The following is a 22,742-nucleotide window of genomic DNA, read 5'->3' as shown; positions in this document are numbered from 1 at the left end:
TGATGTGTATAAACTAGCAATCCTAGGTAAGATAAGACTCACTAGGCAAAAGTAAATTTTTCAGCTCCAATAGAACGAGTCAAATTCAAGAGCGTGCGAAACTTGCAAAATTCAAGCCTATCGATTACAAAGCATTTTGATAATCGTGTAAAAATCGTATCTAAAAACTATTATAAATTAAGGTTGCCAAATATAACCATATAAAATTGTTCGTTATTCGTATACTTAATTAGCTGGAAGAACCTAGTCAGAGGAAAACGGGTTCAATACTCTGACAGTCAAACATGGGAGGGCCATGCCGATTTCTGCCCGAATTAAAACTGGAACTTGTGTCAACTCTTTTATTTCTTGAATGTTGTAGTTTCCCTCACGCCTGATAGTCAAGTTCTCCAAGTAAGGAGTCAAACTATGATCAGATTCCACTGATGAAGATGGAACCTTCAACTCTGGAGCTTTGATATTCAATTTTGATAATTTTTCAACAATGTCATCCGGAGAGCTGGACCGCTTCTGTGATAAAGTTCTACCTTGGATCTTAGCAGCCTCGGAGGACGAAGTTCTGTACTTGTTTTTGATAGAAGATCTGTATGACAAAGAAGATTGTTCATCGGGAGGGATATAGGTAGCTGAATCAACGCCACTTTCCCAAAACAATTCCAAAACTCGGTTAACTTTGTCAAATTCGGCCTTTACCAAAGGAAGCTGATCTCCATGAACACGCTTTTCAACACCAAATTCAGGAATCAATACATCAAATGATGACTCATACACTTGAACAACAGTACCTATGCATAATAATTGACCAGCAGACTCGCTCAACCCATTGATGGTTTGAGATAACAATAAATGAATTGCTTGCTCTTGTGCATTATTAGCACAATCTTTCTTGAAGTTACAGTAGTCAGTAATTGCCTTCAATGAATCCAAGTCCTGAGTCTTGAGTGACTCATACTCATCTGTAATCAAAGACTTGAGTTGTCTGTGGACAACAATATCAGCATATCTTCTCAATGGAGAAGTGAAATGAGTGTACAAAGGCAAATTGAAGTAGTAATGGCTGTAACTATCGGGATCTTGTTTGCCAGCAATATAATATCTACCACGAGTCATGCATTTGTATAACAAAGTCTCAACACATTGTCTCTTGATTGGATCTTCAATGGATAAAATGGATCTTTGTAAACTAGCAGAATCGGTAGTGTCAATTTTAAATCCCAAATTGGAAGCCCTTCTTACAAATGTCTCCATTTTCAGCAATGTGGGCAATGGATGACGACGTAATAAGGCCTGGTCACCCAAACCAGCGTGAACTTTAGCGGCAATCGCACTGTTGACTTTGTGAGAAATCTCAGTGATAATATCATACGTGAGATTATCCTTGAAAATGTTCAAGTCCAACCTGACTTTTTCATCATCCAAACGATCCAACAACGTCAAATTAGGAGAAATGTCCAAATTCTTATCATTGAGCCTTTGACGACGGAACTCTTTTGCAATCAAATTAAAAGTTTTAACATAATCAGAAGTGGCTGATGAAATAGACTCCACTGTTTTACCACTAAGAATAGCATCAACCGAATCATAATTAATCTTTTGCTTGGGAACAATCACAGATTCATGAATATAAAGGTCTTCCACCTCAAAATTGGTGGTATCAATCTCGAATACAACCGAAACTGCCAAGTTCTTCTCGTTCTCCTTAAATGAAATGATCTCATTAACTTCAGGGGGTAATAAAGGGGTAACCTTCTGAGGTAAAAAGACAGAAGACGATCTCTTTTTGGCCTTCCTGTCCAAAACAGAGCCCGACTCGATGAAATAGGTGACATCTGCAACGTGGAAGCCTAATTCTATTTTTGTATTGGAGATACGCTTCACATGTAAGGCATGCTCGACAAAGTCACCATTTTGCGAAAATGCAATAATATAATCATAAAAGTATTGCGTTCTGCTAGCACTCTCGAGCTCTTCATCTGCAGATGGCAAATCATTGATGTATGACTCAATTATTGACTTATCCTCGTCAGCGCTTGGGTATTCATCACACAAGAAGTTATTGTCTCTCAAGATAGCATCAACTTCGGTTTCGGGGTCATCAATTTTACCCAATCTGTTGACCAAAGTACCAAACGGATGCAATGAAGTAATGGGCCATCTTTTGATAGTTGCAATAAATAAGTCATTGGCATACTTTTCGTGGTTTTCTACAAAGTCTTTAGGTGCTTGTTCAGTAGGAATTGCAATCAATGGAACCTTCTTATCAGTTGGCTTGAACCAAACAATTTTTGGTGCTCTTGGAGTTTGAACAGAAGACTCTTTACCATCTTTCTTGTCTCTAGCCGCTTGCGCAGCTTGAGCAGGTCTCAATAAGCCCAACGTACCAGCAAACAATTGGTTTCCAATACGGTCAACCACGGCAACAACGTGACCGGCATATAATGGTTTAACATCATCATTGATTTCTTCTTCTTCGACCAAAAGTAAGGATTGACCTTCAACTTCAACATCGTCATTCTTCTTCATAGTTGGTCTTTGTTTCAAAGAACCTCTTCTTCCAAGATTAGAATCACCAGTATCATACGATTCTTGCTTGGAAAACTCATTAACCGATGATGAAGGGAATGAAGTTGCATCATTGTTGATATCATCATTCAAAACAGAAGTAGCTGGAGACTTTGAAAAGTTGTTGTCCTTTCTCCTTTTCTTCTCTTCCTTTTCTTTCTTTGATTCCCAGACTTCGTCAACAACTAGCAACTCAACAGCAACAAAATCACCCTCCAATGCACGGTTACGGTCCTTTGAACCACAAATAAAAATATCAGCATCCAACAAACCATCGGTTGAAACGTAGGCATCAGATCTGTTCTTCTTGTTCACTCTTAAAATACCAGTCACCAATTTACCTTCGTTGATCAAGTCGGGCAACGAAGATTGAGGCAAGTAAGGGGCAAAAAGGGACTTTCTGCCATTAGCATTGTTGTTGTTATTACCACCATTTGGAGAGCTGTTTGGTAAGAATTGAGACAATGAAGAAACAGAAGATCCTCCACCATATGAGCTATTACGAGGTCTGTGTCCAGGAACAAAAGGCTGGGGGGGTTCTAACTGTGAGCTTTGTCTTTGGTGATTTTGTTGGGTCCTCCAATTACTGCTGATATTGTTATCGTAATTTCTGGAATTGGTCCTATAGTGAGAACCACGCCGTTGATGGCTTTGGTTTCTATCAGGGCTGTGGCTTATATTCAAGCTTGGAGTAGGAGGTAACAAGGTGTTTTTGTCAGGAGGAAACTTAAAAGACGGTTGACCATAAGCCAACGATCTGGACCTTCCATGAGTTCCAGATGGAGATGTACCTAAAACTGGGCTGGAACTATCGCTATCGCCATCGGAGCCACCGGAACTAGCAGGAAACTTGAACGAACCGATGGTTTCATTGTCAGGGTTGCTGACGGGGCTACCTGAATTGATATGCTGGGTACTAGATGATGGACTCAATGAACTTAAGTTGGATTGCCGTTGGTTTGCAGCAGCTCTGATGGCTTCATTCAAGCCTAATGAATGTCTTCTGTTATGACCCATGCCTCCAGAGTTGGAGCCGGTTCTCCTATGGCTGCCAGCATTGGCATTCGTGTTGTTGGAGTTGGAGTTGGAGTTGATAGATGAGGATCTGGAGTGACCAGTACCACCACCTCTATAGTTGGATGAGGGAGGGGGCATCAACTCATTACCATTAATGTTTCTAGAAATGTAGTTCATCTGCTGCTGTTGCTGTTGTTGCTGCATCAACTGTTTTTGTTGCGCTTGGACTGCTTCCAACTGCCTTTGAAGGTTATACTGTTCCACCATCAAGTTTGTGAGCTCACTAGGAGACCGTCTGTGGGCAATGTGTAAGTTCTTGGGTTTCTTGCTGGCATCATTAAGGTTTGTTCCTGCAGTAGGAATATTCAAATGATCGTTTCCACTCATTTTGGTACTGCTCGGAACAGGTGGCAAGAAAGATGCTAATCTATAAGGAAAGCTGTGGCTAGAAATTCAGCAACTTTTAGGGAAAAACAGTAATGACGGATAGATGAATCAATCAGTTAATCAATTGTTCAATGGCAGCCAAACAAAAAAAAATCGGTTATATCCACAATATATAAAAAGAGAATAAGCCAGGTTTCAATGGATGGTGGGGATTCTGAATGCAACAGGGGAAAATGGTTCCTGAAAATGATTGATTGATTGATTACACTAGGTGGTAACTGAAAAGGGATTGAATGTTCAGTGGCTGATACTAGATGAACAAAAGAGCGTACTAGAAACAATAAAAACTTGTTAACTTTCAAATGACTGAGAATTTTTTACTCCTGAAAACTGCTGTATAAGTATTACTGCGCGGGAAAAAAACCGCGGGGCACGACGATTTGTTTTTGCAGTAGATGGATTAGCGTTATTATATTTAGAAGTATTTAACTCCTTGTAGGAAATTCCAGGGACACATGGATTGAGATTACAGTCACCCTGAAGAGTTTGAATTTGTATTAGAGTAGAATCCGATAAATATTGTTGGTTGATAAACCACATTCCTGATTCAAACCTGCTGGTAATCAACCGTGCTAAAACCTTAAAAGAGCGGTTGGCATTTGCTACCGTAGATCAAATAAAGCAGGCTCGCCTGGCGGCTAGCTTATTTTCTTTTGTTTACTGATCCAACAACCTAGGCCTGCATCACCTGACATGGGCCTATAATATATTAAATCACAATCTTCACAATTTGTGTTTCCAAAGTACATGTATCTAGGAGTACAATTTCACCAGTTTGGCTGAATTTAGGAATGCTCAAAAGCTTAACGGAAATATTATTCTGCAAGTTGATGCATTTATCGATGAACTTGGATTGATTCCCCACAAAGTAAACATGAGGCGTTTCATTAGATAAAGTAAACGGATCACAATTATCAAAGGGATAACAAAATAAAGTATCAGGAGCAGTTGGTGCAATGTTCTGCCACTTAAGGGTTCCTGCCATTACTTTAAACACAATTTGAGGGTCTTGCCGCATTTCATTGGTTAGATACTTCAAGATATCATTGACGTTCTGCCCTGACGTTCCAAGGTATCTGACACCTTCAACTTCAAGCCAAGCAGGATTCGTCAATGCTTTAATGTTTTTTCCCACGTAGTTTTTGCAAGTTAAGAAAAACGACTTGTGCAACAGTTGTTGAGGAAGGCATATGTCCGTTGGATCACTTTCTCCGGGCATTATGGCCACAGAACATGTGGCCACCAAGTCACTGACGAATTTGTCAAATGATTTGAGACACTCGGCGCTGAATCGAGAAATGTTCTTGCTCCCATAATTGTTCAGTGAGTGGTAATCATCATTATTGGCCTGTTCGAGTTCTTTAATAGAACTGCCTGCGATTACCACCTGTGATATTTGAGCAACCAGTTGCTTATCATCAGATTCTCCTATTTCTCCTTGTAAATACTGTTTTAAAAGCTCGAGTTTTAAATCGTAGTTTACAGACTCAGTTATTTCAAGTCCAGATACGAACGCAATTTTGGTACCTTGACGGTCACTCACAGTTGGAAGCAGCCTCTGAGGAGCAACACTAGGATAAATAACGTCAATGATTTCAAACACTCCAGCTTGCAATTCAATACCTAGAACAGCAACAATCACCCCAGTAACTAGGATATTCTCCTTGAAAAACTCATCACCCTCTAACACAGCTCTACCTGATTCGTCTTCCAACATTACAACTTCACCAACATCCTGTGACCTATAACTATCGGGAATTTGAGGGAGAACATCGTCGGTTCCTCCTTTCACGTCGTTTAAAATATTCAACTTGTTGCCCAAGTCACAGAAAACAGTTCCACTCACCCAGCACAACTTGTTGCTGGTTATATTTAAGATCCTGTCAACCTTTTGTATTATCTGCCCGTCTCTCTTCAAGGTCCCATTCCCCCATTTGGCCATGGCTTGTTCATCCACTCTCAGTTTTAAGCTGTTCATACGGGACTGGTACATGGAGGAAAATTGATGATCATACCTTCTCCCAGTATTCGCCAAATCAAACTCATTCTTCTTGTCATAATCATCTGGTATACAAGGCTCTCTCCTTTTGATAACCGGTTCTATCCCATCATCGGCACTATGAATGTAGTCTTGATACTTCATCATGAACTTGAAGTGATTTAAAAGACGCGTAGTAGTGGAAAAAATATTGAGATGCGATTTTGATAATGGTTCATTTACTATGCGGTCTATTCAACTATACATCATTATTCCTTAATCACGTCTTTGCTTCTTATGCTTCTTCTCTATGGACTTTCCACTGGCTCCAATGGTGATGTTCACCTTAGGAGGAATGTCGAATCCAAATGATTTCGCCACCTTTACGAGATCCAACTTATCAATTTGGTAAACTGTTTTCAAGTGATGAGAAGCATATGCCTGCAAATAAGCTCTGTAACCATCTTTGGCAGACTGGTGTAACCAGTAGTTACTCTTGATCAACTTTGTCAATTGGGATTGTACATTGGCGATTTTTTTGGTAGGGAATTCGTATTCATTCAATGGCACATTTGCAGCCTTTAAGTACCTTAAGAATCCCAATTCGGATGGGAGCAAGAACATCAATGATTTACCCTTTCCGTCAGTACCTCTTGCAGTTCTTCCCACTCTGTGGATATAATCTCTTGGATCATCCGGAGGATCAAATTGGATGATCCAGTCAACAGCAGGAATGTCCAAACCTCTGGCAGCCACATCCGTGCAAATCAAAATCCCTTGCTTTGCATTACAGAACTCAAAGAATGTGTTGGTTCTCTTTTGCTGCTTTTGTTTACCATGTAAGTCCAATACTGGTAAATCGATGTAGTTCAATAATTCTCCAAAGTATTTCACACAGTTACAGGAAGACAAAAACACAATTATCTTCTTCTTGACGTTTCTCTTTAAAAATGAAAATAACAACAAAAATCTCTTGTCAGATTCACATGTTACGTAACCTTGTTCCAATCCATCAGCAGTTGATATCTCGGTTTCGGGAACAACATTTATATACAAAGGACCTGGCCTCAAAGAAATTCTTGCCAAATCTTCCACTTTGGTGGTTTGAGTAGCTGAGAATAACATAGTCTGTCTTTCCTCTTTAGGTAAAATCTTAATGATTTGTTTCATTTCATCTTCAAACCCAATTTCCAAGATTCTATCGGCTTCATCGATGATCAAAGCTCTCAAGTTTCTAAACACAAATCCCTCGGTATTTTGCAAATGGTCCAACAATCTTCCTGGAGTTGCAATCAAAAGGTTTACACCCTTTTGCAATTTTTCTGCTTCTTGTCTTCTGTTAGCACCTCCAATTACAATCCCAAAAGTCTGAGTATGATGTGCCAATAACTCTCTAGCAACACCAAAGATCTGTAAGGCTAATTCTCTGGTGGGGGAAATCACCACTACCCCAGTTCCATTTCTTGGCTTGAATTTCAAAGAGTATAACATCTCGATAGCAGGAAGTAAAAATGCTAATGTCTTACCAGATCCGGTTTTTGCGGCTCCCAAGACATCCCGTCCGGCTAATAATGGTGGAATGGTTTTGGCTTGAACCTTGGTCATTGTTTTAAATCCCATATCTTCGATAGCTTTTAAAGTTGGTTCAGATAACCCAACCTTGTCGAAGTCAAAATTTACATCTTTGTCATCGTCGGAAGATTTTGTGACTTCTTCCACCTTGGGCCTTGGTGCAGACAATTCTTCGTCCACTTGTTTGCTCTTCTTAGACTTTTTAGCTTCTGGATCCTGAACATTCTCACCTAACAATTCTGCAACCTCATCGAAATCATTATCAACTTCATCGACTAATTGCTCATTATCGAATTCGACTTCACTTTCGGAGTCAATTTCTTGATTTGACCTCTTTTTGGAATGCTTTGCTTGTTGCTTGTGTGACCTGGTGGAACCACCATTTGTTTTACTGCTCTTTCCCATATTTAGCTTCTGCAATTTTCTCTGGAGCAGAGCATCTCATCTTGAATATTTTTTTTAAAGCAGTGCGCACTGGGAGGACCGGCCTGCATACATACGTACACAAAAGTGGCCATAAAATCATAAAGAGTCATTTTGGAACTTATGTTAACATGGCCAATTATGATGTTAACTCCACCAAGTCGTATATGCAGAGTATGTATCAGATGATGGAGACACTTGATCTGCTTGAGATACCTCAGACGACCAAAATTCCCGCCATGGACAATGAACAAGAAAAGACATCTTCCATAGATAAAATCCTCCAGAAGTTTTCAAACCTTGACACAGACATTGTTAATAGAGTTCAAGATGTTTTGAGTTCGAAATCATCGGTTGTAAATGAAATACGAAAAGAATGTGATAGGTTAGCTGAGGCTAACCACAATGAAAACTTATTTGAAAGTGTTAAGAACTTGCTTATTGCAAGTAATAGTGAGGAGGAAATTCAGTCTTCTTTATTCGATATCTTAGGGTTCGAAGAGATCGATTTGATCTCGAAGATTGTTCAAAACAAAGATGTTATCATAGAAGCTACTGATGAAGAAACTGACGACTCGACGAGTGGAAAGTTTATGACACCTGAAGAAAGAATCCAGTTTTTGGTTGAAAATCAGGAGCGTCTAAAGCACCAGAAACTAGCACCACGACAGTCTGGTAACCAGTATCCTCATGTATTCAAGAAAGAAGATGTCAGTCAGTTTTTGGCAGTCTTAGGAAAAAATGTTGCATTACCTACTGGTTCACTCAGAACTTCCCATCCAGCATACGAGGAGTTGGTGATACCGTACCCTGAACAACATGCAAACAAATGGATTTCAGACTCACAACTCGTCCAAATTAAGGACTTGGACTTTCTTTGTAGAGGAACGTTTTCACACTACGATACTTTGAATAAAATGCAAAGTCTTGTGTATCCAGTTGCTTATAATACAAATGAGAATATGTTGGTTTGTGCTCCAACCGGGGCGGGTAAAACGGATGTTGCTATGCTTGCTATTCTTCACGCAATTGATCAGTATACAAGCGAAACCGTTGATGAGGAAGGAAACATATCTGTTGATATTGACTATCAAGAGTTTAAAATTGTGTATGTAGCTCCTTTGAAGGCTCTTGCAGCCGAAATTGTTGAAAAATATTCTGAGAAGTTGAAATGGTTAGGAATAACTGTACGAGAACTTACTGGTGATATGCAATTAACCAGGTTAGAGATGATGACTACTCAAATCATTGTCACCACTCCAGAAAAGTGGGATGTGGTTACCAGAAAACTGGGAGGAGATAACGAACTTGTGACCAAAGTCAGACTATTGATTATTGACGAAGTCCATCTTTTGCATGAAGATAGAGGGTCAGTTATAGAGACCTTGGTAGCCAGAACCTTGAGACAGGTGGAAAGCACCCAATTAATGATTAGAATTGTGGGTCTTTCTGCTACATTACCCAACTATGTCGATGTGGCCGATTTTTTGGGAGTGAATAGGAATATCGGAATGTTCTATTTCGATCAAACTTTCAGACCGGTTCCACTTAAACAGGATTTAATTGGAGTTAGAGGAAAGGCTGGATCCAAAACTGCTAGAGATAATTTGGATATAGTATCGTATGAAAAATTGGCGGAGTGTGTTAAACAGGGTTTACAAGCCATGGTGTTTGTTCATCAGAGAAGAGAGACTGTAAATTCTGCCAATGGGTTTATTTCCAATGCTTATAACTATCATGAATCGGCTATCTTTGACTGTTCTGACAGTCCCAGCTATGAAAAGTTCAAAAGAGAAGTTGGCAATAAGAACAGGAGCAAGGACGTAAAGGACTTGTTTCAACATGGCTTTGGTGTTCATCACGCTGGTATGTTGAGATCTGATCGTAACCTCACGGAGAAAATGTTTGCAAGTGGAGCCATCAAGGTTTTATGTTGTACTTCTACATTAGCCTGGGGTGTTAATCTTCCTGCCGCAGTGGTCATCATTAAAGGTACCCAAGTTTATGATGCCAAACAAGGTGGGTACACAGACTTGGGAATTTCTGATGTTCTTCAAATCTTTGGTCGTGCTGGTAGACCTCAATATGAACTGTTTGGTACGGGGGTATTATGTACCACTAGTGATAAGCTTGACCATTATATTTCATTGATTTCCCAACAACATCCTATTGAGTCTAAATTAAGTGCAAAGTTGGTTGATAATTTAAATGCTGAAATTTCCCTCGGGACCGTCACCAATATAGAAGAGGGTATACAGTGGTTGGGTTATACTTATATGATGGTTAGAATGAGAAAGAACCCTTTTGCATACAGTATTGACTGGAAAGAACTTCAGGAAGATCCTTTGCTCTATAATAGAAGACGTAAAATGATTGTTAGTGCTGCTACAAGGTTACACGGACTTCAAATGATCATATTTGGGGATGTTTCAGGTTCTTTCATCCCGAAGGACCTTGGAAGAATAGCCTCTGACTTTTACTTGTTGAATAACTCTATCGAGGTGTTCAATCAAATGCTTAACCCTAGAGCTACTGAAGCAGATGTTTTGTCGATTATCAGTATGAGCAGTGAATTCGACAGTGTCAAATACCGAGAAGATGAAAAGAAAGAATTAGAAAGATTGAAGGAAGACGCAGTACAGTGTCAGATCCCTGGCGAAGTTGAAGCTTCACAAACCAAAACGAACATTTTACTTCAAGCATTCATTTCCAAAACTATGATAAAAGAATCTTCCTTGATTGCAGATACAAACTATGTGGCCCAGAATGCTGCTAGGATTTGCAGAGCTTTGTTCTTGATAGGGATAAATCGTAGATGGTCTGGATTTCTGAAGGTTCTTCTTTCCCTTTGCAAATCCATTGATAAAAGAATCTGGGAATATGATCACCCAATGGCACAGTTTGAATTACCTGAATCTGTTCTAAAAAACTTGAGAGCAATTAATCCATCTATTGAAACGTTGAGAGATATGGATCTGGCTGAATTGGGAGATTTGGTACACAATAATAAAATGGGTTCAACCTTGTACAAGCTTGTTGATCGGTTTCCTTACATTGATATTGATACTGAGATCTTTCCAATTTCAAGCAATGTCATGAGAGTTCATGTGTTTTTGGATGCCGACTTTAGATGGGATCCAAATCATCATGGAAGTGCTCAGTATTTCTGGGTGTTTGTGGAAGAGTCCACAAATTCAGATCTTTTACATGTGGAGAGATTGATCATCAACAAGAAGCAACTTCACGGTCATGAGATGGACTTCATGATTCCTTTGAGTGATCCCTTGCCAGCACAAATCATCGTTCGAGTAATTTCTGATACCTGGTTAGGATCGGAAACCGTTCATGCAATTTCTTTCCAACATCTCATTAGACCTAACAATGAAACGGTCAGAACCAATTTGTTAAGATTGCAACCTTTGCCAATAACTGCATTGCACGATAAGAAGGTAGAAGCCATATATGAACACAAGTTCAAATATTTCAATCCTATGCAAACCATGACCTTTTTCAGTCTTTACAACACCAATACCAACGTGTTTGTCGGTTCACCAACGGGTTCTGGTAAAACTGTTGTGGCAGAATTAGCCATATGGCATGCATTTAGAGACTTTCCTGGTTCCAAAATTGTGTATATTGCCCCGATGAAGGCGTTGGTTAGAGAAAGAGTTGATGACTGGAGAGCCCGTATTTCCAAAAACAGTTCCCATAAGGTGGTTGAACTCACTGGTGATTCTTTGCCAGAAGCTAGGGAAATTCGGGAATCAGACATAATCATCACCACTCCAGAAAAGTTTGATGGTATTTCTCGGAATTGGCAAACCAGAACCTTCGTTCAAAATGTATCGTTGGTTATCATGGATGAAATCCATTTGTTGGCAAGTGATCGAGGACCAATTTTGGAAATGATTGTGAGTCGTATGAACTATATTGCTTCGCAAACCAAGAATCCTATCAGGTTGCTAGGAATGTCCACCGCCGTGTCAAATGCAATTGATATGGCTGGTTGGTTGGGAGTTCGAGAAGGGTTGTTCAACTTCCCTTCTTCTGTCCGTCCTGTTCCTTTGCAAATGTACATTGATGGATTCCCCGACAATTTGGCATTTTCTCCATTGATGAAAACGATGAACAAACCAGCTTTCATGGCTATAAAACAACATTCACCCACAAAACCAGTGTTGATTTTTGTTGCATCTCGTAGACAAACTCGTCTTACGGCTTTAGACTTGATTCATTTATGTGGTATGGAAGATAATCCTAGAAGATTCTTGAAAATGACTGAAGATGAACTTCAAGACGTATTAGAAAACGTTAAAGATGATACACTCAAATTGTCACTTCAATTTGGTATGGGATTGCATCATGCTGGTTTGGTTGAGTCTGATCGTAGGATATCTCATAAGCTATTTGAATCGGGAAAACTTCAGATTTTAATTGCCACATCCACTTTGGCTTGGGGAGTTAATTTACCAGCCCATTTGGTTATCATCAAAGGTACACAATTCTTCGATTCAAAAATCGAAGGGTACAGAGACATGGACTTAACCGATATCCTCCAAATGATGGGACGTGCAGGCCGTCCGGCTTTTGATACAAGTGGTACTGCTATAGTGTACACCAAGGAATCCAAAAAGATGTTCTACAAGCATTTCCTCAATATTGGTTTTCCTGTTGAATCATCTCTACATAAGGTTTTGGATAACCATATAGGAGCAGAGATTTCTACTGGTACCATCAAAACAAGACAAGAAGCGATGAACTTTTTGACTTGGACATTCTTATATAGGAGAGCCCATAACAATCCAACCTACTATGGAATTGAGGACTCTTCCACTGCTGGAATTTCTTCATTTTTGGGCTCTCTAATCGATCAAACCATCGACAACTTGATGGAATCCAAATGTGTTATTGCAAAAGGAAAAGATGGGCTTGCTGCAACCCCATTCTTGGATATTTCTTCTTATTACTATCTTTCCCATAAGACAATTCGTAAGATAGTGTATGGCATCAATAATGCCTTTGAAATCAGAGATTGTTTGAAGATGCTTGCATCTGCAGTTGAGTATGACGAACTCGCCACTAGACATGGAGAAGAATTGATGAACATGGAAATGTCCCAAACAATGAGATATCCTGCTGAAGATATGGAATGTGACTTTATTTGGGATCCTCACGTAAAGGCGTACTTGTTACTTCAAGCATTCATGAGTAGGGCTAATCTTCCTATTGCAGACTATTCACAAGACACAATTGCCGTATTAGATCAGTCGTTGCGTATTCTTCAAGCATTTATCGATGTGGCTTCCGAGTTTGGTTATTTGCACACCGTTTGCAAGTTTATTCAATTGATGCAAAGTATCAAACAAAGAGTATGGTATGACAATCATCCTGTTTCTTCCCTTCCTGGTTGCAGAATAATTGATGGGGATACTTCCAAGATCCCCAACTTGGAGGCTTTAGGAACTATGGGTAAAGCAGCTCTTGCAAAAGTAGGAGCTTCTCTTTCTATTGAAAATACTCCAATTGAAGACGTGAGAAAGTATGGTGCTTCTAACAAGGCTTTGGACCAGTTTATCCATGTTGCCAGTCACCTTCCTGTGTGTGATTTCTCAGTAAACCAAAAGAATTCTGAACAAGTGGAAGTAGTTCTTGATCACAAAAACTATCCCTTAGACTCTAAGTTTGTTACTTACTGCCCACACTTCCCCAAATCTCAGAGAGAATCATGGTTTATAATTCTCTGTAATTCTGAAAAGACTGAGCTATTAATGATCAACCGTGCTTCTCCAAGGATGGTTGGCAGAAAGGGAAAAGTTTCATGTACCATTGAAGTACCTGAAGATGTACAAGGAAAAGAAGTGATCATTCTTTGCGTCAATGATGGCCTTGACCTTCAATATGAAAAAAAGTTAACTTTGATGGCCTAATATCAATTGAATCTACAACGTCATACCAAAAATGCAATATTTAATTAATATACAAGTAGGCTGTATGAATAGTTAGTCACTTCCATCCTCAAAAAATTCATCCACTTCAGAACCTTGGCTCTTCTTCTGAGGAGCATCAATTTCTTGCTTGTCTGTGACAGCAGTCCCTTGATCTGCTTCGAATTTCTTCCCCTTCAACACATCCTCCAAACTAAAGGGTAACTTTTCTTCCTTCATCAACTTTTCAATATGCTTTCTAAATTCTATTCTTCTTTGATCTGCTCTTTTCATACCCTCTAAGGCCTTTGGAGGAAGAGAAGATTCGTCCTCATTTTTGGAATTTGGATATAGAGAGATATACTTCTCCATCTTAGGGAATAAAACTGTGTATACCAAATCAATTTCTTTATGTTTAAGAAAGACCCGAGCCTTTTTAGCAGCCTTTCTATCGTTAGACTCTTCTGCTGCCGATAATGCAATTCTTGCTTGTTTTACCAACCTAGTGGCCTTCTTCCTCTCGAAGAATCTCACCATATGGTATTTCTTTGCGTTTTTCTTTTCGTTAGACTTTTGGACCACATTATTCAATTGCACTTCCAAAGCTTTTAAAGTTCTTTCGTTATTCACTCGCACATCAGCTGGTAAAGTAGGCCTTTGTAACAACCTATGAATGTCTCTTATTTTCTTCTTGATTTTACCACTGCCAGATGCCAATACTTTTGAAACATCGGAGCCGGGATTTCTATCTCCCTTCTTATTAATAAAGCCTTTGGATGGCATTGTTCTTAAAGATTGTGAATTTATTTTTGACAAAGCGATGCGATGCGCTCTTAAATGCGGTCTTCGAAAATTCCAAAGTCCAATTAATCTCAAAAGGCTACACTAGACAAAAGATGGGTGTGTTAGAGAAGATCGCGCAGATTCAAGATGAAATGGCTCGAACCCAGAAGAATAAGGCTACAGAGTATCATCTTGGTCTTTTGAAGGGGAAATTAGCCAAGCTCCGTCGTGAATTACTTGAACCTCAACCCGGTCAAGGATCTGGTGGTGGAGGTCAAGGATTCGAAATAGCTAAGGCTGGGGATGCTAGGGTTTCATTAATTGGGTTCCCATCTGTCGGTAAATCATCTTTCTTGTCCAAAGTGACCAATACGAAATCTGAAGCGGCCAATTATGAGTTCACAACGTTGACATCAGTTGGAGGATTACTTCATTATAATGGTGCCGAAATTCAAATTGTCGATTTGCCCGGAATCATAAAAGCAGCTGCCCAAGGTAAAGGTAGAGGTAGACAGGTTATTGCAGTTGGAAGAACATCGGACTTAATCTTAATGGTCTTGGATTCTACCAGAGGAGATGAACAGAGAAAGATTTTAGAGAACGAATTGGAAACAATGGGAATAAGGTTGAATAAGGAGAAGCCCAACATATCGTTGAAAATAAAGAGTTCTGGAGGAGTCAAAATGAACTCCATAAATCCGCCTGTTCATCTAAATGAAAAAATCGTCTCTGGTTTATTAAAGGAATACAAGATTCACAATGCTGATGTGTTAATAAAGGATGAAAATGTGACTATCGATGACTTCATTGACATCATCAATGAGCTGCATGTCACCTACATCAAATGTTTATACGTGTACAATAAGATCGATGTTACATCTCTTGAAGAGTGTGATCGATTAGCTAGACAACCCAATACAGTGGTTATGTCTTGTGAAATAGACTTGGGAATCGAGGATTTGAAAGAAGAAATATGGAGGCAATTGGGCCTTATAAGGTTATACACAAAAAGAAGAGGTATAGCTCCTAACTTTAATGACCCGATGGTTGTTAGGAACAATTCTTCAATTCAAAGTGTTTGTGATGCAATTCATCGAGACATGAGAAACCAGTTCAAATTTGCCCTTGTTTGGGGATCTTCCTCTAAGCACTCACCACAAAAGTGTGGTTTGACTCACATAGTTCATGATGAAGATGTTGTTCAAATAGTCACCAAATAGTCCACAATAATAAAGAGCATCCCGCATAGTTCCAGGGCTTAATCTTCAAAAGCACACTTGCGCACTTAGGGTTTTGCATTTGTGACTGCGTAAATATGGACGTGTTTTTACCGCACCAAAAACTTTTCGCTCCTGGTGGAGCACTTTTTCAAGCCTGTGAGTGAAAATTCTTACCAACTACATACTTTGGGTCCATTAAATATTCCTATCGTCAATTAATATAAGTCGAAATGGGTGGTACTCGTGAAAAGAAAGCTGAATACTTCAGCAAGTTGAGAGAATTATTGGAAGAATACAAGTCCATCTTCGTTGTTGGTGTTGATAATGTTTCTTCCCAACAGATGCACGAAATCAGAAAGGCTTTGAGAAGTGATGCTACTGTTTTGATGGGTAAGAACACCATGGTCAGAAGAGCTATCAGAGGATTCTTGGCTGAATTGCCAGAATACGAAAAGTTGTTGCCTTTCGTTAAGGGTAACGTTGGTTTCATCTTCACCAACGCTGACTTGAAGACCATCAGAGATGTTGTTACTTCTAACGTCGTTGCTGCTCCTGCCAGAGCTGGTGCTGTTGCTCCATTTGATGTCTGGGTCCCAGCCGGTAACACCGGTATGGAGCCAGGTAAGACCTCTTTCTTCCAAGCCTTGGGTGTTCCAACCAAGATTGCCAGAGGTACCATTGAAATTGTTTCCGATGTTAAGGTTGTTGAAGCTAACCAAAAGGTTGGTCCTTCTGAAGCTTCCTTGTTGAACATGTTGAACATCTCTCCTTTCACCTATGGTATGACTGTTGTTCAAGTTTACGACAATGGACAGGTTTTCCCATCCGACATTTTGGATATTACCGACGATGAATTGGTCAGCCACTTTGTTTCTGCCATTAACGTCATTGCTTCCATCTCCTTGGCTGTTGGTTACCCAACCATCCCATCTGTTGGACACTCCGTCGTGAACCACTACAAGAACGTCTTGGCTTTGTCTATTGCCACTGACTACACTTTCGAAGGTTCCGAATCCATCAAGGACAGATTGGCTAACCCAGATGCTTATGCTGCTGCTGCTCCTGCTGCTGCTGCTGCTGCTTCTGGTTCTTCTGACGCCCCAGCTGCTGAAGAAGCTGCTGAAGAAGAAGAAGAATCTGACGATGACATGGGTTTCGGTTTGTTCGATTAAATTCGAACAAAAGTATAACACTCTTGTATTCTAATAAAAATTCTTTTCTAAATATTTTTCTGTGCTCGTAGAAGTGAATTTTGTAGAATCCACAAACGGCTGCAAATTTGGTCTTGATTTAATATACTCACAATGGAAGGAGCTATTGCTTTGGATGTGAGTTCAGAAGACTCGAATATTGCCACCTTCTTCCAGAGTTTCGATAATGATGGGTTTATCATCAATCCGGCGAAAGATCTTTCCCAGACATTTGCTAAAATTGAATTGACCATTAAAAATCCATTCGACTTTGAGGCCCAAGATGATTTGGCAGCCAAACTAAACAGAATATTCAACTTGATGGTTTATCTGATCCAAACAACGGAGCTTTATCCCAAACTTGAAGAGGACTTTAAAGAATATTATGATAAGCGACTAAACAGCATTTTCGCCAGAATCTTCACTAATGAACTACTCAAGATCTTATACCACTTGGACAACGACAACATTGACACCATGTGGCAGATTCACCGCCTAGTAATTCTCCTATACACATTTGTGTTCCCAGAGCTCGACCTAAGGTTCAAAATTCCTTCAGAAACCACGGTTGTGGTGATCAAGTGTTTTCAGTACCCACTTTTCAAGTATCTCAGGACCAGAAGCGACGTAGCTATGTCCGAATCGATGGAGCTTTCAACCCCTTGTGAGTTCTTTAGAGGGAAGATCCTAAGGACTTTTGTAATAAAACAGAAGCTTAATCTCATGGAACAATGCCTTTTTACTATTTTAAACAGTTGCCAATTAGATTCACAGGTTTTATTTCATTTCCAACAATTGTTGAACCAGAGTCCCACCTACTTTTCCATCGAATTGTGTTCTCTGCAGATGACAATTCTTCGTACTCGGGTACAAGAACTTTCTTCCACTAGAAGTAATAATCAACTCAAGAGCTTGTGTAACTCCATTGATAAAACCATTTCCGAGGTTGCACTACAAGCACCAGTTCCATCTGCTGATCAGCAAAGAAGTCACTTTCCACATCTGACAATTATCTGGAATAGACGTGTCAAGGATAGTCCTCTAGAGACTCACTTCCGAAAACCTCTTGGGAATCTTCCCAACTGGCTTGAATATATTCAGTACGCATCAAGAGATATGACCCAGCAAAATTCTGATTATGTGGGCCCCTCTTCTAAATCAGAGACTTGGACTTTGACTCAACAAGTGGTTCCTCATCCACACGAAGGATTTCGGGCCAAAGTTAAAAGGGCCATGGGAATCACGGGGAAAAAATGGTTTGCCAGTTAGATATGTATATTTACAGGTATTTATGTGTGTTATGATTTTGATTATGATATTACTTGTCATTTGAATCATCTCTTTCTGTATAACTCCTTTGGTTCTTCCAAAACTGTGTCATGTTCTCTCAAAACTTGTTTAGATACTTGTTGAGTTAACTTGTTAGGATTTGGCCACTGCTCTGGTAACAAGCCTGCTCTCTTGAACAAGAACCCAACTCTATCACTCACATCAGCACCAACACCCAACCAGTATTTGGCCCTATCAAAGTCCAACTCTATGTGCTTGTATGGTTTTTCACCTTTGGCCGCTTCGGCTGGTGTCAAAGGAATGGGCACTGGATTGAAGGTTCCAAGAACTTCCAAGGGGACTCTGTCACGTGCTTGCGATCTATTCAGCACCACTATGTTGTATAAGGGTTGATGTCTTCTCCCAAAACGGGCCAACCTTATCTTTATTGGTGCTTTGAATGTCATGGCTAGTGGGTTGACTAAAGAAAAGATGAGATTTAAATTTTTCAATATAGTCTCAGAGGTTTTGGTTGGTGCACTTAACGAGCTTGTAGCTGCAAAATTTGTATTACACTATCTACATACACTTCAAAGCTTCTTTTTGGCTTTGAATTTTTGCTTGGGCTTAGGCTTTGATATTCTGGCATTCCCTTTGAACTTATCGTTCTTAGAAGGTCTGTGGTGTGTTTCTTGTGGAGGCTCATCATCGTCCGACCAGTCATCATCAGCATTATCCTTCTTGAACTTCATTCTGTTCTTTTGTCCTCTTATAGGACCCTGTTTAACGGCATCCAAATATGCATCAATACCTGAACCTTTATTCGACAAGGGATCAGAAGTTGCCTTCTCATTGAACACAAACTTCCCATTCTTGGTCTCAGCCCTTTCAGAATAGTTTCTCTTAACCTCTTTCCTAGGTTTGGAAGAGGAAATCTTAGCAAACGCTTGACGGTCCAATAAATCCAATGGAGAATCTCTACTTTCCATAATAAATTGGCTGGACTTCTTGTTCCGTTGGGTATCGACTTCATCTTCCAGATCATCATTGTCACTAACATCTGAATCATATAATGCTTCTTCATAAGCCGAGACAAACTTCTTGCCTTGCTTTTCTGAGGCTCCAGTACCATCTTCCTTTTGTTTTCTCTTGGCTCTGGTTCTGGTTTTCTTGATATTGGCAACCAACTTTCTATCCTCCTCGGGAATTGCTTGTTCTACTTCATCGTAGCCAAACTTCCTGATTAATCTTTCCACGATGTGTTTCACTTTAACTTTAAAGTGCCCGGTATGTTGGTGAGACCATCTCATTAATTTAGACAATAATTCACCCAAATTAGCCTTCACCAACTCTTCAGGTAATGAAAGAACTTCGACCTTGACAAAGCCAATTGTGGATTTGGCGATTTCTCTAGAATTGTGGGTCAAAAATAACTCAACGGTGGAACATAACTCAACTAAAACATCAGTTGGTAATTTGTCTTTGAACTCGAAAACCAAACAAGACACAGCAGTGATTGTGGCAGAAACCATATGAGGTGATTGAGCAGCAAGACCACCACTGACCATTGTGAAGAACTCGGTTAAGTTTGCTTCTGAGTCTGGAGTAGCTGGATCAAAACCTGGAACCTTGGAGTTGGAAATGACGCCACCTTGTTCCATCTTTTCACCCATCCTAATCAAAACCTGGTATGATAAACTACGAGTTCTTTCGTTAGCATCCTTTGTGCACATAATAATTTCTTGCAAAACAGCAGGAATAAAATGCAAAAAGTCGTTTGGCAAAATTTCAATAAGGTCATTCACAGCTCCTAGTCTAGTAGCTCTTGCAGAACTTTGGGTATCATCGATTGTAGAGATAATCACATTGGCAATATCATTTGCAAATTGCTTAATGGAATTTTGCCCTTCTGAGACTTCTCCCAACTTGGTCAAGATTCTGTAAGATCTCTTCTGCATTAAAGGATTCTTACTTGAAATAGTCGATGAAAAGATGGAGAAAAGAGCAGTATGTGAAGACGATGGAACATACTTGGCCATTGCCACAATCAAATCCATCATAGTGATACTCAAACTTGGAGTATTCTTTTTCTTCGTTTGTGTCTCCGTCGATTCTTCATCCATAGCGTTCTTGAGGAGCCCACAGACTTTGTTAAAAGTATTTTCCAACTCATCCTTTGGCACAATCATCAAATAAATGTCGATTGTCTCAAGAATAAAGCCACGGCTGTCTGGAGAAGTTGAACTGAAAATATTAAATAAGACAGAGAGAACATTGGAAGCTTTAGATGCCAAATATTCCAAACCTACTGTCGCTTGTTCAATACTCAATTCTTCTTGTGCCAACAAGTCCTTACTCAATTCCTCATCACTATACGTAATGTAAGATTCTGCCAATGTTCTTAAAGCATTGCAGATATTAGCTCTTGACTCGACATTGCTGTACAAAACTTCAGTTAATTGGGAAGCAAAGCTATCGGTGAAGGCCACAGTCAAGTCCTTTGGTAAATCACAGAATGGTGGCAACAACGACCAGATTTGATCGATAATAGTTTGGAAGATTTTGACATTAACCGAATCTTTATTTAAGTTGGAGATCTTTTCTTGAAAAAATTCAACTAGAGGTAAAATTTCTGAAATGTAAAATCCCAAGTTAGCAAAGCGAACATTGTCCCTTAAGAGAGGTAAAAGCCAAGCCCTTCCGGGACTGGTAGTACTATTCAAATTCAAAGGTAAAACTCCCAACACCACTTCTGGGCCCATCACAGAAATGGCTGAGGCCAAAACATCCTCGGCTTCTTTGTTATGAGAGAAGTCTTCACTTTCAGTTGTACGCCAGTCACCGATTGTTTCGACAATTCCTAACAAATCAGGGTTTGCACGAGATCTTAATTTAAGAATAGACTCGTTAATGAACTCCAAAATCTCTTTGAAAGCATGTTGGTGTTTGATAGTCAATAAGTCCTTTTCGATAGTGTCAGCTAATCCTGAAATAAGATCATCCATACTCTCATATACTTCTGGAGAAATTCCATTTTGTTTAGATGGTTGAAGTAAGTATTCATCTGGGATTGCAGCCGTGATCGCGGTCAAACAATGAGATGCAGAAGAGTAAATATCTTTGGACTCAGATGAAAGGAAAGCTGCAACCTGATGAAAGATGTTGGAAAACTTGGTTATGTATACAGAGGCATCCAAAGCAGCAAAACATTCACTGGCTTTAGCCACTACTGCCAACCAAGAAGCAGCCAAATGCAAATCATTCACAGCTGGCTTCAAATCAAATATTACATCGAGTACTTGTGAAAATCTTTCAAGGTTAACAACATTATTCATGGACTGGAACAACCCTTCAAAGGCTGAGAATGCAGAAGAAACAATGAATTGATCATTGGTCTTAGACACTTCCAACAACACGTCACACAATGGCATAATTTGTTTAGCTGGCCAAGACCCGGATGAGGTGACAGATGAAATCAATTGCAAACAGTGGATTATTTGTGCATTTACTTCTTTATTGTGCTTGGATTTGTTGGATTCCAAAATAGATGCAAGTCTTTCCAATGCTATTTTACCACACAAAGTAGAAGCCGGGTGCATTGGATTTGGTGATGTTGGAGGATTTTTTAAAATACTGGAGACAGCCTCTTGAGCTCTTCTTCTTACCTTAGGTCTGTGGTCCATGGTCAATTCTAACAACCCAGCCATGGCTCTTTGAGGTGATATGCTATCGTTAGATGTCCATCTTTGGTAATCTTGGGCCAATAACAAGCTTTCTAAAGCACCAATTGTCGACCTCACTAACGGGGCTTCAGCATCTGAACTTGTAATGGGAACTGCCAATTTGGCTAAAATATCTCCAAACTTGGATACCAAGAGTGGTTTGGCGGTGAAAGGTAAAACAATGTCCAAGAAGTAGGATGAAGCAGTAGCTAAGCCTTGATCCACAATGAAATCATTCAGAATACTTTGATCTAACAAGGAACAAAATGAAACAAAATAAGCCACTGGTGTCTTTTCAGTTTTTTGATCCTGTAGGTTCTCTTCAACTGCAGAAAGAATCACGGCTAAGTGCTTTTGGTTGTCTAACTTGGAATTCACTTGACTTCTGATCTTTGAGAGTTTATTTTCCATTTCAAATAACTCATCAGAGTGGCCTCCATCGGGGTTGTTTGTGGCCATTCTATCTATTAATCAATTGCAAATACCTAATAATTTTCAGATGAGGTTAAATTTTTTTTGTGCGATGCGATGCTTTGGAGATTCGATTGCAAAAATTCGTGTGAGCAGAGTGACCTTTATTTATAAAATAGGCCTGGAGTATCATGAGAGTGGATGGAATGTAGAGTTAAACAAAA

At 39.7% G+C, this 22,742-nt stretch overlaps 10 protein-coding genes across 10 annotated transcripts; 4 read left to right on the top strand and 6 right to left on the bottom strand. All coding sequences in view use genetic code 12, as the record gives it.

Annotated features, from left to right (window-relative positions):
- Window positions 1–243: 243 nt before the first annotated feature.
- On the bottom strand, window positions 244–3,966 carry SSD1 (Translational repressor; the record flags this gene model as incomplete). The annotated part of the gene is made up of 1 exon (XM_066158215.1): window positions 244–3,966. The coding sequence occupies one exon, from the start codon at window positions 3,964–3,966 to the stop codon at window positions 244–246; it is 3,723 nt and encodes a 1,240-aa protein (XP_066014312.1).
- A 769-nt stretch (window positions 3,967–4,735) lies between these two features.
- cdc1 (DNA polymerase delta small subunit Cdc1) lies at window positions 4,736–6,172 on the bottom strand (the record flags this gene model as incomplete). The annotated part of the gene is made up of 1 exon (XM_006686076.2): window positions 4,736–6,172. The coding sequence occupies one exon, from the start codon at window positions 6,170–6,172 to the stop codon at window positions 4,736–4,738; it is 1,437 nt and encodes a 478-aa protein (XP_006686139.1).
- Window positions 6,173–6,280: 108 nt separating this feature from the next.
- HAS1 (ATP-dependent RNA helicase) lies at window positions 6,281–7,981 on the bottom strand (the record flags this gene model as incomplete). Its single annotated transcript, XM_006686077.2, has 1 exon — window positions 6,281–7,981. The coding sequence occupies one exon, from the start codon at window positions 7,979–7,981 to the stop codon at window positions 6,281–6,283; it is 1,701 nt and encodes a 566-aa protein (XP_006686140.2).
- Window positions 7,982–8,130: 149 nt separating this feature from the next.
- mug81 (Putative steryl acetyl hydrolase mug81) lies at window positions 8,131–13,926 on the top strand (the record flags this gene model as incomplete). The annotated part of the gene is made up of 1 exon (XM_006686078.2): window positions 8,131–13,926. One exon carries the CDS (start codon window positions 8,131–8,133, stop codon window positions 13,924–13,926), a length of 5,796 nt encoding a protein of 1,931 aa, XP_006686141.2.
- Window positions 13,927–13,998: 72 nt separating this feature from the next.
- Window positions 13,999–14,706, bottom strand: EFG1 (18S rRNA maturation protein; the record flags this gene model as incomplete). Its single annotated transcript, XM_006686079.1, has 1 exon — window positions 13,999–14,706. The coding sequence occupies one exon, from the start codon at window positions 14,704–14,706 to the stop codon at window positions 13,999–14,001; it is 708 nt and encodes a 235-aa protein (XP_006686142.1).
- A 113-nt stretch (window positions 14,707–14,819) lies between these two features.
- On the top strand, window positions 14,820–15,926 carry RBG2 (Ribosome-interacting GTPase 2; the record flags this gene model as incomplete). The annotated part of the gene is made up of 1 exon (XM_006686080.1): window positions 14,820–15,926. The coding sequence occupies one exon, from the start codon at window positions 14,820–14,822 to the stop codon at window positions 15,924–15,926; it is 1,107 nt and encodes a 368-aa protein (XP_006686143.1).
- A 230-nt stretch (window positions 15,927–16,156) lies between these two features.
- RPP0 (60S ribosomal protein uL10) lies at window positions 16,157–17,098 on the top strand (the record flags this gene model as incomplete). The annotated part of the gene is made up of 1 exon (XM_006686081.2): window positions 16,157–17,098. One exon carries the CDS (start codon window positions 16,157–16,159, stop codon window positions 17,096–17,098), a length of 942 nt encoding a protein of 313 aa, XP_006686144.1.
- A 132-nt stretch (window positions 17,099–17,230) lies between these two features.
- PSN45_004099 (uncharacterized protein) lies at window positions 17,231–17,882 on the top strand (the record flags this gene model as incomplete). Its single annotated transcript, XM_066158214.1, has 2 exons — window positions 17,231–17,780; window positions 17,872–17,882. 2 exons carry the CDS (start codon window positions 17,231–17,233, stop codon window positions 17,880–17,882), a joined length of 561 nt encoding a protein of 186 aa, XP_066014311.1.
- Window positions 17,883–18,450: 568 nt separating this feature from the next.
- On the bottom strand, window positions 18,451–18,852 carry MRPS16 (mitochondrial 37S ribosomal protein bS16m; the record flags this gene model as incomplete). Its single annotated transcript, XM_006686082.2, has 1 exon — window positions 18,451–18,852. The coding sequence occupies one exon, from the start codon at window positions 18,850–18,852 to the stop codon at window positions 18,451–18,453; it is 402 nt and encodes a 133-aa protein (XP_006686145.1).
- A 123-nt stretch (window positions 18,853–18,975) lies between these two features.
- RRP12 (pre-rRNA processing protein) lies at window positions 18,976–22,566 on the bottom strand (the record flags this gene model as incomplete). The annotated part of the gene is made up of 1 exon (XM_006686083.1): window positions 18,976–22,566. One exon carries the CDS (start codon window positions 22,564–22,566, stop codon window positions 18,976–18,978), a length of 3,591 nt encoding a protein of 1,196 aa, XP_006686146.1.
- Between the last annotated feature and the right edge of the window lie 176 nt (window positions 22,567–22,742).

This window comes from Yamadazyma tenuis, chromosome 5 (genome assembly GCF_029203305.1).
Source record: "Yamadazyma tenuis chromosome 5, complete sequence".
In the NCBI taxonomy this organism is placed as follows: Eukaryota; Fungi; Ascomycota; class Pichiomycetes; order Serinales; family Debaryomycetaceae; genus Yamadazyma; species Yamadazyma tenuis.
Note: the sequence above shows the minus strand (reverse complement) of the source record. Positions and strands in the feature narration are given on the sequence as shown.